This window comes from Semicossyphus pulcher, unplaced genomic scaffold, assembly GCF_022749685.1.
Source record: "Semicossyphus pulcher isolate SPU_LCO1_2020_fin unplaced genomic scaffold, fSemPul1.0.p SCAF_15, whole genome shotgun sequence".
Lineage (NCBI taxonomy): Eukaryota > Metazoa > Chordata > Actinopteri > Labriformes > Labridae > Semicossyphus > Semicossyphus pulcher.
The window spans coordinates 16,648,864-16,662,500 of NW_027211659.1; the positions used below are offsets into that span (position 1 = coordinate 16,648,864).

The 13,637-nt window shown below is 40.0% G+C and overlaps 1 protein-coding gene across 1 annotated transcript in view; it reads right to left on the reverse strand.

Moving 5' to 3' along the window:
- Positions 1-13,637, reverse strand: part of cps1 (carbamoyl-phosphate synthase 1, mitochondrial) — a 57,018-nt gene that overhangs the window by 37,646 nt on the left and 5,735 nt on the right. The window contains exons 9-21 of the mRNA XM_069662703.1: positions 13,236-13,342; positions 12,072-12,213; positions 11,818-11,895; positions 10,860-10,958; positions 9,312-9,407; positions 8,809-8,998; positions 8,409-8,566; positions 7,791-7,919; positions 6,533-6,677; positions 5,572-5,782; positions 3,918-4,116; positions 3,635-3,811; positions 2,390-2,508 (exon numbers count right to left, since the gene is read on the reverse strand). Coding sequence (XP_069518804.1) covers positions 2,390-2,508; positions 3,635-3,811; positions 3,918-4,116; positions 5,572-5,782; positions 6,533-6,677; positions 7,791-7,919; positions 8,409-8,566; positions 8,809-8,998; positions 9,312-9,407; positions 10,860-10,958; positions 11,818-11,895; positions 12,072-12,213; positions 13,236-13,342 — 1,850 coding nt within the window. The remainder of the gene's footprint in view (positions 1-2,389; positions 2,509-3,634; positions 3,812-3,917; positions 4,117-5,571; positions 5,783-6,532; positions 6,678-7,790; positions 7,920-8,408; positions 8,567-8,808; positions 8,999-9,311; positions 9,408-10,859; positions 10,959-11,817; positions 11,896-12,071; positions 12,214-13,235; positions 13,343-13,637) is intronic.

The following is a 13,637-nucleotide window of genomic DNA, read 5'->3' on the forward strand; positions in this document are numbered from 1 at the left end:
GTAAAGCAGAGCTCTAAGAGAGCTCTAACATCCTGATTGACAGGGTTTTGAAATCCTTGAAACCCTAACAGGCTGATATAGAAAATGTATCTCCTTCATATTGTCCATGATACAGTGTATTGTCAGTTTGTCCTATTTTCAGTTAAACAAATTAAACCGTGAATTTGTCTTGAAGGGAAATAAGGGAAGAAGCATTCATCATGTCGTTATGGAAAACATAGAAAAGGGTGCACATATAATCCAACATGAATCTAGCTATTGTGTCCTGAAATGAGGAAATAAAAAGAAGCATATTTGCCATCTTCATCAATAAAAATCCCTCAGTTCTTCCTACTAAAGCAATAGAAGAAACAACGCTTTCATGCATACAAACAATGAGTCTGCTGGCCAGTAGAGCCTGACGCCCACCTGTACTCAGCTCTATGCTCCATCAGTCTGGCAGCAGCCTATTGTTATGTGCCCATCCCAATGTCCCCTGCTTCAGAGGCAGTGGAGACTACAACAGCCGTCCATGTGTCAGCGAGTTGCGGTGGGCGCCCACCAGACAGCCAGCCATTAATTATTGAACAGCAGAGTCAGAAGGTTGCAGCAGGTAACCTGTGGCTGAGCCATGAAAATTCACAGTGGCTGTCCAGGTAAGAGCCCGAGGGCAGAGAGAGAGAGGGAGCGAAGCAGCTGAAAGGAGGCAAACCCCGAGAGAGAAAGAAGGAGAGACGTGAAGAGACTGGGCTCCACTTGATTTTTTAAAATCAACACTTTGCTAGAAGATTATTCATACATGTTTATCTATTTCTAATCGGCTGCTGGCTGACGAGTTTTAATGAGACAATAGGACAGATTGATTCCCAACACAAATTGGAAAAGGAGAACATGGTGTATATGAGGAAGCATGCAAGTCTGAAATGCTGCAGGGTTAGGCAAGTGCAAGGATGGATTAACAGTCCTGCACAGACAGGAATTAAACTTGTGTCTGTGAAAATATTAACAGTCTATGGGAGCAGAATTCTCCACATATTTAATATCTGTAGTAAATCAAATCTGGTGTAGTTTCCTGAGATTACCTTTTAAGCAATTGGCAATTCCATAACCAGGAATACATTTTCATTAAGTGGATTGTTTTGTACTGTTAAAGTTTAAAGCATCATGTTGTGCATCATTCTCTCCTGAAATGCTTTGTTTTATTATTTTATGTTTCAACTGAGGGTCGCAAATGTTCTTCCAAAAGCCAGAGTAATAAAGTGATTCAGCAGAGTTGATTATTAAAAAAAATAAAAATAAAACAGAAACTTTCACTACAGATTTTGCAGAGTTGGGGTCTGGCAATATTCAGGTCGTTAGCAAAGAGACATACTTATATGCAAACCAACAGTGTCTAGGGCAAAATAATGGGATGGATAACCAATTTGTTATGTATTTTGCAAAAAAGATGAGAGTGACAGTGACTCAGCCAGCTTGAAATCTGGAGCAGGATCTGCAAAATATTCCATAAAATGATAATAATCCAACAAATTCCCTTCCTGTGGTGCAAGAGACTGCAGCTTTAGGGATGGGTAATTGGACGGACAGATAGTTGTACTGTATTTTGGAGGGGATGGTTACATTTGACAAGATATTTTCAATGACTGCAACTTTTACTCTAGTACAAGCATGTCACAGCAATATTGACACACTGCACATGCAGGCTGAGAGGCAGATTCTGTGCCTGCATTAACATACAGGCAGCTCTGTTATTAACATTCAACGAGTGGAAATAGTGATCATTTTACTTAAATTCTTAAAGGGCCAGTTCGCTGATTTTCAACCTTAGTCCTATGATGCTAGTATGGGGAGCTAATGCCATTATGGTAGAAGAAAAAATGCAATTTCACTCTCCAATGGGTCCTGGAAAACCTCCACCAGACGACGTAAAACGCCAAGGAGCTCGCCAGGGAACTACACTTCCTCTATCTCACACGCCCCACCTCCAATGTCATGTCTCGTTCAAAATAGTCATAAGTCTACATTTCATAATAGTAAAATGTAGACTGCAGACCTGAACATTTTTTAGATGATCTACTGGTTTATTCTTGTTGTATTTCGGATTCTGTACCGCTCTGAGCCATTGCCTGCAGCGAAAAAGGTAGTATTTCACTCCAACGTCTCTCTCACTGGGCAGTTACTCTCAGAGGGAGGGGCGCAATGCACGCTGGGTGTTTGCAGGAATGTAGGATGGGCGAAACCACGAGCTGTTTGTACAACTTTCTCCACAGCTATGGCGCCAATTTCAAATATTATTGCTTCTAGCGATTACAGAGAACACAAGCTTTGACTGACAGTGGCCTTTTCCATCAACTTGCATATAACAAATGTATTAAAGTAACAAAAGTGTGTATCTGTGTGAGAGCATTACCTCTTGTAGTTTGCCAGGTGTTCCTCCAGCTGTGTTATGCTATGGAGCTTGTGTAGGAACCACTTGTCTATGGCCGTCAGCTGGTGGATCTTATCAACGCTCATACCACTGTGGAGAGACTTTAAGGAGGAGACAGAAACAGACTCAGCATTACATTCATCATCAATCATCACTATCAAGTTCATCCTTGCTAATGATTAAAAGAATTTTAAAAATCAGTAAGTGAACCGCATCTGGACAGTGACACTCATAACGGTCACTGTTAATACTTTCCCTAAAAAAAAAAAAAACTATTGCAGGAACAATAAATTATTTCGACTTAATTTCTGATTTATAATTAAAGGCTAAGTCTGTCTCATTATCTAGTAACATGTCAGAGGTTGTACCCTGTGAATATGTCTTGTTGTATTAGATAGAAGAAGAATTCATTGTAGGTAACAGTGGGAGGACTTCTACCCAGCTGTTTTTATTGTAAAACTTACAATAAAATCTACCTTATTAAGCTACAAGTGATTACATTTGCCTGAAGTGAAGGTTTCAAATTCAAACTAGTGGGCAACAGAGAGGTTAGCTTAGGTGACAGTGGCTCTGCTGACCGCCTCAAGGTATTACAGCTGGTGTATTATTGCCGGGAGAAGAGATTTGAATCATTAATCCTTAATGCTGTCACCATCTTCAATGATTTCACCCTGTATCCAAGGAAGCAAATATATCTCCTCTCTCATACATAATAGTCAAACTGTTAGAAGGTTTTGACATTAACACAACCTTATTCTGCTCCTGTCTTAGATGGCATAAAAGCATGGTGAAGTGCTGGACCTGTAGATTTTATTTACCTTGCATCTGTTCATAAATCTCTTTGAATAAGGGAGCTTGACCCTGTGTCTAGATTTGCTACATGTGCTTTTTCACTTTCATCTGTTTCTGCGATGATAACACAGCACTGAAAAAATCCTCACTTTGGATTTGGATTTCTCTTCCTCACATTTGAAGATATTTCACTGTCAGACTGTAAGGCTAATAGTGTTTCTAGTGTATGTGTGTGCATCTATTTATCTCATTTTAAAAGTTCAAAGACAATTAAGCATTCACAGCTGGGTCTGCAGGTAGGCCAGGGACCAGTTTCCTTTGCATTTCAAAGTTTTTTTCTCATGATAATTTCTCTTTTACATTTTGAAATGTGATTTTAATGAGAAAACTGGAGTCAGCGTCATACATTATTAACGTTATGAAAGATAAGAGTACCTTGGCAATGGAGAAGATGCGGGTGCTTGAGGGCACAGCCAGCTCCTGTTGCAGGTCCTGGGTGTCAGCCCAGGCTTTCTTGAGCGGCAGCCGGGGCATGAAGCCATCCACTGACGGATGACACATCCTCAGGGCTTTCTGCACACTCTCCTCAAAGGTCCGACCTACGGCCATAACCTGAATCCAGGAGTGGGAAATGAATGATAAAATAATACAGGCTGTGAGAATAGTGAGTAAGCAAGTTAATGAGTTAGTGAGAGTTTATCAAAAGATCCTTCCTCACCTCTCCAACACTCTTCATGGCACTGCCTATTTCATGGGACATGCCCTGAAAGCGGTCCAGGTCCCAGCGGGGGATCTTGGTGACGATGTAGTCGAGGCTGGGCTCAAAGCAGGCTGTGGTCTTCTCCGATACAGCGTTTTTGATCTCAGGCAGGGGGATACCCAGAGCCAGCTTAGCAGCAACGAAAGCCAAGGGATACCTGTGAGACATGGACCGAGGGGAGGGGGAATCAAATCAACATACAAATCAACTAATGGTTTAATTTTCTGCACCAAATAAGCATTATTACCTCAATCTCATAGTTATGGTCTTGATCAAAAGTGTGGTGTTGTAATTGACTCAAATACCTGGCTGAACAAGGGCTTTAAGGCCTAATTATGTGCTACCAACAACCTCATCAGCAAAAAACTGGGAATGAAATTAAATCAATAATGGCTGTCGGCGAGTCTCTTCAAAAACACCTCTCCTTGACCTTGATGAAAAACATCAAGAGGGCAGGAAAGGACATAAAGGACAATTCATAAAGACTAGAGAAAGAAAAAACGCGGTACTGACTGCTACATAATTAAGAAAGGATGGATTGATGTGTTTCAACTACATTGTTCCCAAGATGGACTACTGAAAGCTATTACATTGCCCAGTGCGTTCTCCCCCACTCACACACATTCATACACTGATTGCTCGTCAGGTTCACATTCTAATATACATTAACACACAGTTATAGGGAACAGTGTGGGTTCTGTAGCTTGTCATAAGACACTTCGACATGCGGGTTGGATAAGCCAGAAGTCAAACCACAGACCCTCTTAAGTGGACAACCCACTCTACCCTGAGCCAGTTATGTCCTATCTTTTTGTAAAGGATGGTTGTATGGAGTGTATGCTTTGATAAAACAGATAAGAAAGGACGCATTAATGCACCTTTTCACAGCACTGAGAGACTCCAATCAGCTCTTTGTATGGCTTATGGAGTCATTTCACTCAGCTAGGAACCTTCCTTAGCATTCAACAGTGACCAGTGAGTCGTTTAGAAACCGATGCTGCTGGAGAGATGCGAGACGTGTTTTTGGACATTTTGATACTTTGTCTGACCAGAGTCTTTGACATTGTTAAATTCCACATTAAATGACATGAATTTAAACTGACCTGTGCCACTTTCTCCAAAAACTATTTCAATGATGATAGTTAATTTTGAAGCAGAAACCCTGAGCTCAACTGTCCAAGCCTGATAACCAGCCCCTGTGGGAAAGTCCATCAGGACAAATGAACCTCTACAATAAATTGCACATTTTCGAGTACAAATGCAGCCATCTAGGATGCTGATCCCCGCTGGGTCTCTTCTGTGTCCTTGGCTATAATTGCCCCTCAATGAAATAGTGAACCCAGCCCCAACTACAGTATAAGCACCATGTTTGTCATCCAGTTGTAATGCTTTATGTCTCCACCAGGAGGAGCAGTGATTTATGAAAACAGAAACTTCAGCACAGTGCGCTTGATATTTTTACTGAGCCAGGGCTCCTAAAATGTGCTGTCTTTAACTTATTTTAGGCGAGAGTATGCTTGTATATGCTTGTGTGAGTGTATATCTTATATATATTTGAGATGTGTCCAACATGTATTACCAGCCTTTTATTCCTATAAATGTATCCACTCACCCAGTGGCTTTGGATGCCAGAGCAGAGCTTCTGGAGAGCCGAGCGTTAACCTCAATGATGCAGTACTCCAGAGACGAGGGGTGTAGGGCATACTGGATGTTGCATTCGCCTATAATGCCAAGATGACGAACCACTTTGATGGCCGTCTCACGGAGCATGTGGTACTCCTCGTTGGACAATGTCTGGCTCGGCGCCACTACTATGGAGTCACCTGAAGAAGGAGAGAAGGGATTAAGGACAAAAGAAGCTTCAAACATTACTAAAACATTCTGGTTTTGGTTAACAGCAAAGATGAAGAGACTTTAAAAACAAAAGGCAAAAGATTGTTTTGATGCAACAAAAGCCTAATTCGAATTTATATTGGGATGTACAGCAGAGTCAAAACAGCAAAAATCCCATGCAATCCCTGTCGTTAGAAAATGTTTGTGCAGTGCTTTTCATTAAACATGACTTTATACAAAAGAATCAAAGCTAATTTTACTTTGAAATACTATTCTATATTTTTCTGCTTAGCATTCCTAGAATTCATCTATTGTTATAAAGGAAAAGCTCCTAGTCCACAGAGTATAGGTTTTTTATATATAAAAACACCTTTATCCTTTGAAATGTATAAGAAGCACATAAACCATCTTTAATCTTAGGTACATGTTGGACTTTGGCTGAGAGCTGAACTAAACCCAAAGTCTAAAGTTTTCCTTTTAAGTATTGATTCTCTGACAAAGATCTCACATCATCAGTAAATTTGGTCAACATGAACAAGCTGCTCACACTAAAAAGAACAAAAAGAAAAACTTGCTCACTCTGAATAAACTAAACTAAATAAACCAAGAGTGTGTATTTGCTTAAGGACAACAGTTAACAAAAAAAACAGAGCACACACCGCAGAAAAAAAGGGAAGGAAAACTTTAAAAGAAAGCACACAGCAGTCAGAAGCAGAACAGATCAGTATGTGTTTAAGTACCTGTGTGAATCCCCAGTGGGTCAAAGTTCTCCATGTTGCATACAGTGACACAGTTATCGGCCACATCTCTCACAACCTCATATTCCACCTCCTTCCAGCCCAGCAGAGACTTCTCCACCAGGATCTGACTGCTCATGGCCAGAGCCTACAAAGGGTCAGGAGTACAACCAATTAAGATGCTGCGCATCTACATCAACCATTTTTTGTACTTCCAAGTGGAGGAAAAGATCCTCATGAATCTAACTGTAAACCAAGTCTTATCAAAGGATGGAAACATTTTTCAGATGTTTACAATCATACAGATATAGCTGTCTGCATTGATACAATGAAGAGACAAGTAACTTTAAAACACATAACGATATCATGCAACATAATACACCCCAACCATCTGTAGGATCTTTGTATTTGATGGCATCGTATTACATACATGTGATTGTGCCTTTCTTTAAGCTTATACAGCTATACATGATATTAATATAATTTTACGTACAGTGTAAAAAAGAAGATGTTCAAGTGATATAATATTATAAGAGGTTTTCATGAGAGAATCTCGTTAGATAAAACATGCGTTAACCTGTTACAAGGACATGAACCACTGGTATATTAAGAGGATAAAAATAAACATAATAATAATCTTTTCAATAATGTAGATGATAGAGGGTCAGAGGAATAAGTGCTAACCTTGGGTTTTCAATATTTATTTTAGTTGTAGAAATGCCAAAGTACACACTTGATACTAATCATTTGAACAGCCTGACCATAAGTGACAAAGAAAGATTTGACATTGAAGCTTCTAAATGAAAAATAGAAAATTTCATAAATGCAAGATGAGGAAAGAAGTAGAAAATACAGCACGGCATAAAAAGCAAGCATCGATCTAAACCAGTCTGGCGCAGACGGTTCATTTTGCAGCCTGTAATCACAGATTATAACCAATGGAGCCGTCAGACACAATGCTGGATACTGGATGAGCACAAAAGGATGTTGCTTAGCAACAGCAAACTATTCTTTCTTGGCAGAGCACCAAAGAAATATATCTAAACAATTTCAAAGCTTTTATCTTCCTTAAGGTTAATGCTGTAAACATGGGTGAGAATATGAAACAAAAAAAGTTTGTCTGTAAACGTCTGGATGAAAAGCTTGAATTGCTGATATAATCGGCATGATCAATCATATGTAAAGAAAAACAATGACAAAGAGTAACTATAATAGTGCCTTGATGCCTACGCTGTCCTGAAACTGCAGCGTTTATTCTGACCTTATGTGCCGTTTCCTCCAGCTTCTCTTTGTTTGCACAAAGACCAGAACCCAGACCTCCCAGGGCATAGGCTGATCGTAGCATCACTGGGTAGCCAATCTTCTCTGCTGCTTTCAATGCATCAGATACCTGAAAGTTGCATACAACTATTACTGTTTATCCCCTGCTGAATATAAAAACTTTTTTACACTGCGGGTCCGACTCAGTGCCGTAACGAGGCTCCGTCCTCATGCAACCTTTGTCATTTCACATTGGACCAAGCAATGCCGGCGTAGAGCTGCCCCAGTGTGTGTTTTTACATACGTTCCGGCATTGTGGAAGCAAAACACGTGCGAATAGTAAACAAACAGCACATGCTTCAAATATCTTTCTAGCTTTGATTCTTTTGTAATGCCAATCCGCTTCCGTGTGTTTTATATAGAAGACAACGAGGCGTAATGATCCCGCCTTAAACTGGCAGTGTAAAAATGGTGTTAGAACACCACTGTTGCACACACATGCGCTGATTTAATCACACTAAATATACAGAGTTAATGAATACTTTGCATGCAGTTTTTATATAGTGGTTGTCTAAGAACGTTTATGCCTTTTATCTTTCTATAAGATTACAGTCCTTACCGACTCCACAGCGATACTGGGTGCAATCTTCTCATTGATCTCCATCAGCTTGTCAGCAAACAGCTGTCTGTCCTCTGTGGCCATAATGGACTCCACTGGAGTTCCTAGGACCTTCACCCCATACTGCTCCAGGACGCCACGCTGGAATAATTCAACTCCTGACCACCACATCAACAAAGACATTCAACAGTTTTGAAATTACAAACTACAAGTCCGTCAAAAGGTTGAAAAACTTTAGCATTTACTCGGCATTACATGGGCCATGTGCTGCTTTTATACTCGAAGCCCTTCAGTGAGTTAGTATATCTCTGGCACACAATCAGTATATAGGACTGTTGTTTTTGTGATTCTGTTCCCCATAAAGATCAAGTAGAATAAAATACTAACACAAACATCTTACCGCAATTGAGTGCAGTTTGTCCACCCATTGAGAGCAGAATGCCATCCGGACGCTCTGTTTTGATGACTTCAGTTACAAATTCTGGAGTGACGGGCAGGAAGTAGACCGAGTCTGCCTGCTTGGTGCCAACCTCGTTGGTCTGAACAGAGGCTATGTTTGGGTTCATGAGCACTGTTTTCAGGTTCTCCTCCTACAAAATAACAAATTCATAATATGGATTATAGTTGATTTGAAGGAAAGCTGAAGTATGATGTTTATATTAAAATAATAGTGATCATATTTCAATCTCACTTTTAACACCTCAATGTCACTGGATGTGTGATATTCTTTGTCTTTTCAGCAATCTTATGCATATTACATTAATGCTGGTTAATATTTTTATAAAATATTTAGGTTATAAAATCACACTGCCTACATCTACTATTTGTTCAGGCACCATAAAAAAAATTTAACTTTTGATAGTTTTCTGTTGGGAACATGGAAGTCGCTGTGTTATCTCTTACCTTCATGGCCTTGACAGCCTGAGATCCAGAGTAGTCAAATTCTCCAGCCTGACCAATAGATAGACCACCAGAACCCAGTACAAGCACCTTTGACACCTGCATTTACACAAATAGACAAGAAATACACTAGTTATGAAGTAGCGTCTAAAACTGTAAGTAACAGCAACTGTGCAGCAAGAAACTTTTGCAACAAAACATACATATAATTGCTATAAATAAGGCCCTAATGTTAAACACATAATTATTATGTGGTGGGGTCTGGTCCAAACTTGTAAAATACTACCTGACCTATATGATAGATTTTATAAAAACCTTGAACACCCTTAAAGGGATAGTTCAGTTTGTTTGAAGTGGGTTTGTATGAGATACTTACACAGTAAGTGTACTACATACAGTGGATGCCGTCAGCATGGCCCTGGTGTTTAGAAACTGGCCGGAGCGGCAGAGAAGCTAGGCTATATACCGCTGCAGATAGGGTCAATTCCACACGCAATTTATCCCCTTACAAGGACGTCCCGACTAAAAATCAGTAGTGGTATCGATTGTACGCTATATTTCAATAATTCACTGCGTTTCACTTTTGGCACTACTTTGTGTGGACCGACACACGTACGTGTTACTACACCAGCAGTGTACGGTGTCAGATCACTTGTTTGTGAGAACGGTTTGTAGAAGCGACAACAAACAAAAGAAAATACAATATTATGGAAATGACAAAGTGCCGTTCACAGTGGGGACCAGAGGACATTGTTTTCCTTCATGTGCGAAGTGTTTTATACTGTTGAGTGATAATGGAGTTAGACAGCGCTCCACTAATGTAAACATCAACACTTCACGTGCAACACTGAGACAGTTATACACCTGCACCGATCATTTTTTCGAAAGAGGATTAATGCAAAATCAACGCTGAATTATCCAGTTGTGTTGATGTTTACATTAGCGGAGCGCTATCTAACTCCATTATCACTCAACAGTATAAAACACTTCACGGCATGAAGAAAAACTATGTATTCTAGTCCCCACTGTGAACGGCACTTTGTCATTTCCATAATATTGTATTTTCTTTAGTTTGTTGTCTCTTCTACAAACTGCTGACACAAACAGCTGATCCGACACCGTACGCAGCAGGCGTAGTAACACGTGTTGCAGTCCACACAAAGCAGTGCCAAATAAAGAGGCTTTCTTACTGAAAAGGGAAACACAGTGAAATATAGCGTACAATTGAAACCACTATTGATTTTTAGTTGAGACATCCTTATAAGTGGATAAATTACATGTGGAATTGACCATATCTGCAGCGGCATATAGCCTAGCAACCGTTCCGGCACTCCGGACGATTTCTAATCACCGAGGCCGTGCTGACTGGCGTCCACTGCATATAGTACACTTACTATTGATGCGTATCTCATAAAACCCCACTTTAAACAAACCGCACTATCCCTTTAAGGTATTAGTGAAAAATCCCTCTGAGGTCCTGGACACACCCACAAGGACTTCACCTTAAAAAAGTTGAAGGTAAACTGGCTGAACCTGTGTGACTGTGCATACCTGGGATCTGGGAGGGATGAAGGGTTTCTTTGGCATGACTGAGATTAAGTTGGTATCCTTTCCTTTCTTGATCAGGGACATGAAGGCATCAAAGAGAAACTGTAGAAACAAAGAAAAATGCCATTATAACCATGCTTTGAATAGTATAATAGTAGGAAACCAACTTCCTGTTTTGTCATGTTTAGAACAAATATTGACCCAAGGTTTTTCATGTAAAAACTATACATTACCTGAGGGTACAAGTTTTCAGATGTTTAACAGTTTTTTTTTTAAATCTACTGCTTCCCAAGGTCATTGAGTTTACTAGCCAACAGGTGAATGAACAAAACATCAAAAATATTTCACTCTCTGGACAGCCAGGGGCATAAAATATTTGTCATGTGCACAGTGCAAAATGTTTGTGATGCTCACAAAAGTCAAACCCAGATGAGTTCTCCAGCAGAGCTGTCAACTGTATGTTTCGCAAGAAAGGACAAGTCTTATTATTCTGCCTTAATATGACAGAGGTTACAACATACTTTGACCACGACTTGAACTGCAGTCCCCGCCTGCCATGCGGGAGGTGAGAGCTGTCACACAGAATCATCAGTGCTCGATTGTGGGGGAAGGGACAGGCAGACGGTGGTCTTTCTAAACACCTGTGGCCCTGTTGTCTCTAAACATCAGCACCACAGATGATTACACCCTTGCCATGATGTAGTAACATGTTATACCTATTGTATTTTTTTCAGTGCTAAGTCCGGTTTACATCTCATGCAATAAACCTTATGCAACCTTATCTGTATGCTCTGTTTACTGTTAAATTCTAATACATTTCTTTAGATACATTAGACAATTAACACAAGTCCTGTTTGAATACTCCAACTATAACTGAATTTGCATCCTGTAAAAGACACTTTAACTTAACTTGTATATAGCATTAGATACTTTAAGCAGCACCATCAAAGTCTTTAATTACCTCTGTGTCTGTGGGACCCCCTTTAGCTTCTGGATGGAACTGGGCCGTGAAAACAGGTTTAGTGTTGTGCATGATGCCCTGGAAAATATGCAGAGGTTATGTTAGGAAACTGAAAGCAAGCCAACAGTGTTCTGCATTTAAATTATTAGCATAGAAGCAGCAGCTAAGTCTACTTTTGTAAAATATAATTCATTAACTGAGGTTTGTAGACTAGTGTATGTATTTGTGTGTAGTGTTCTTTAGGTAAAATGAACCTCATTGGTCCCATCATTGGCGTTGACAAAAAGTGGGCTCCACCCTGGGGGCAGGGACTCGCTGTCTATGCCGTAACCATGGTTCTGTGCTGTAATGAAGGCCTGGTCCGTCATCACATTCAGCACTGGCTGGTTCTGCCCTCTGGGGAACCACACACATGCAAAACACACAGTAATTTCTTAGAGGGGGTCAGCATTTAAATATCTCTAAAACTAAATACATTTCCAGTCCACAGAATATATGCTAAATGTAAGTGTAAGTGTTTATATAAGGGAAGACATAAAGGTTCCTTATGGAGTCTACATGATATTTTTGTCTCTCACAATGGTCACCATGTCAGATTAATGGCTGTCAGACTGGCAGCACTACAAGTATGACGCCCGACCAATCATCATTCACGACCCTGCGCGAGTGCATAGGTCATCGGGGAGGTAGGACAAGAAATTGTCAATCATACATGTACACGTCAGAGCACTCTGTCATCCTAATGGTCAACGTCAGGGAACACGTCGTAGGACATGTCAAACTAGGAAGGAAAACACCAAAAATTTTGACCTTGTGGTCAGGTTGTCGTGGAGTGTCCCAGACGCAGCATCACTGTTCGTCAGTTATGTTACACTACACGTCTGTTCATCGTTCCTGACATTCATAATCGGGCCCGATGACGAAACTGGGTAAAAATCGTCTTAAATTTGTGTAGTCTGATCCCGGCATAGCTGATTGAAGTGACCCAGAAGTATCTAAGTGGCAGCCATAATAACAGCTGGTCAAATCCAGGTTTGTTTATCTTGTGGATGTGCACATGCAAGTGACCTGTTATTCATTGCTACTACATTTATCAACAGGATGCTGTGACGCCAATATAATACTGTTATGCAAGAACAAAAACTGGGATAGCAAAGACTGCATGCTTATAACATGAAATTAAACAATGCTATTTTTTATGCAACTTGGCGCTGAAAATGTTTCATGAGAAAATGTGTATTAGCTCTGTTTACTGTTCATTTCTAATACATGTTTACTGGTAACATAATGCTCAGTATATTTAAACGCCAATTATTTTGGAGCGAATGTTATTTGTTTTTAAAGAAACAGCGTCCCTTTAAATGTTTTCTGAGGACTAAGTATAGTAATTTATTCAGGTTTGCTATCAAGGAATTTACCTGTTGCCCATAGGAAGCTTGTACGACTTAGCTCCTGCAGCCAGGGCTGTGATCTGGTTTCCCATACAGATCCCAAACACTGGCTGGGGACGATCACTCTCCAACACCTTCACAGGACAAAACACATACAAACTATTTTAATTAAATATATTGTAGATCCTAATATAAATATATAACCTATGACACCAACAGAGCTTGTGGAACCTTTTAGATAGCTAATGGAGTGACTGAGGTCCTTAAATAATCTGACAAACTTTATTAATCTGTAACCAATAAATCAGATTACTCCTAATGTGAAGATATTAGTGGTGCAATGGATCGTATCAGTGCCACGGAGATCCGCTCTATAACTGTAAACAGTCCCTTTTTTTTTTTTTGATGAATTTTTTATTGAAGAGAGAA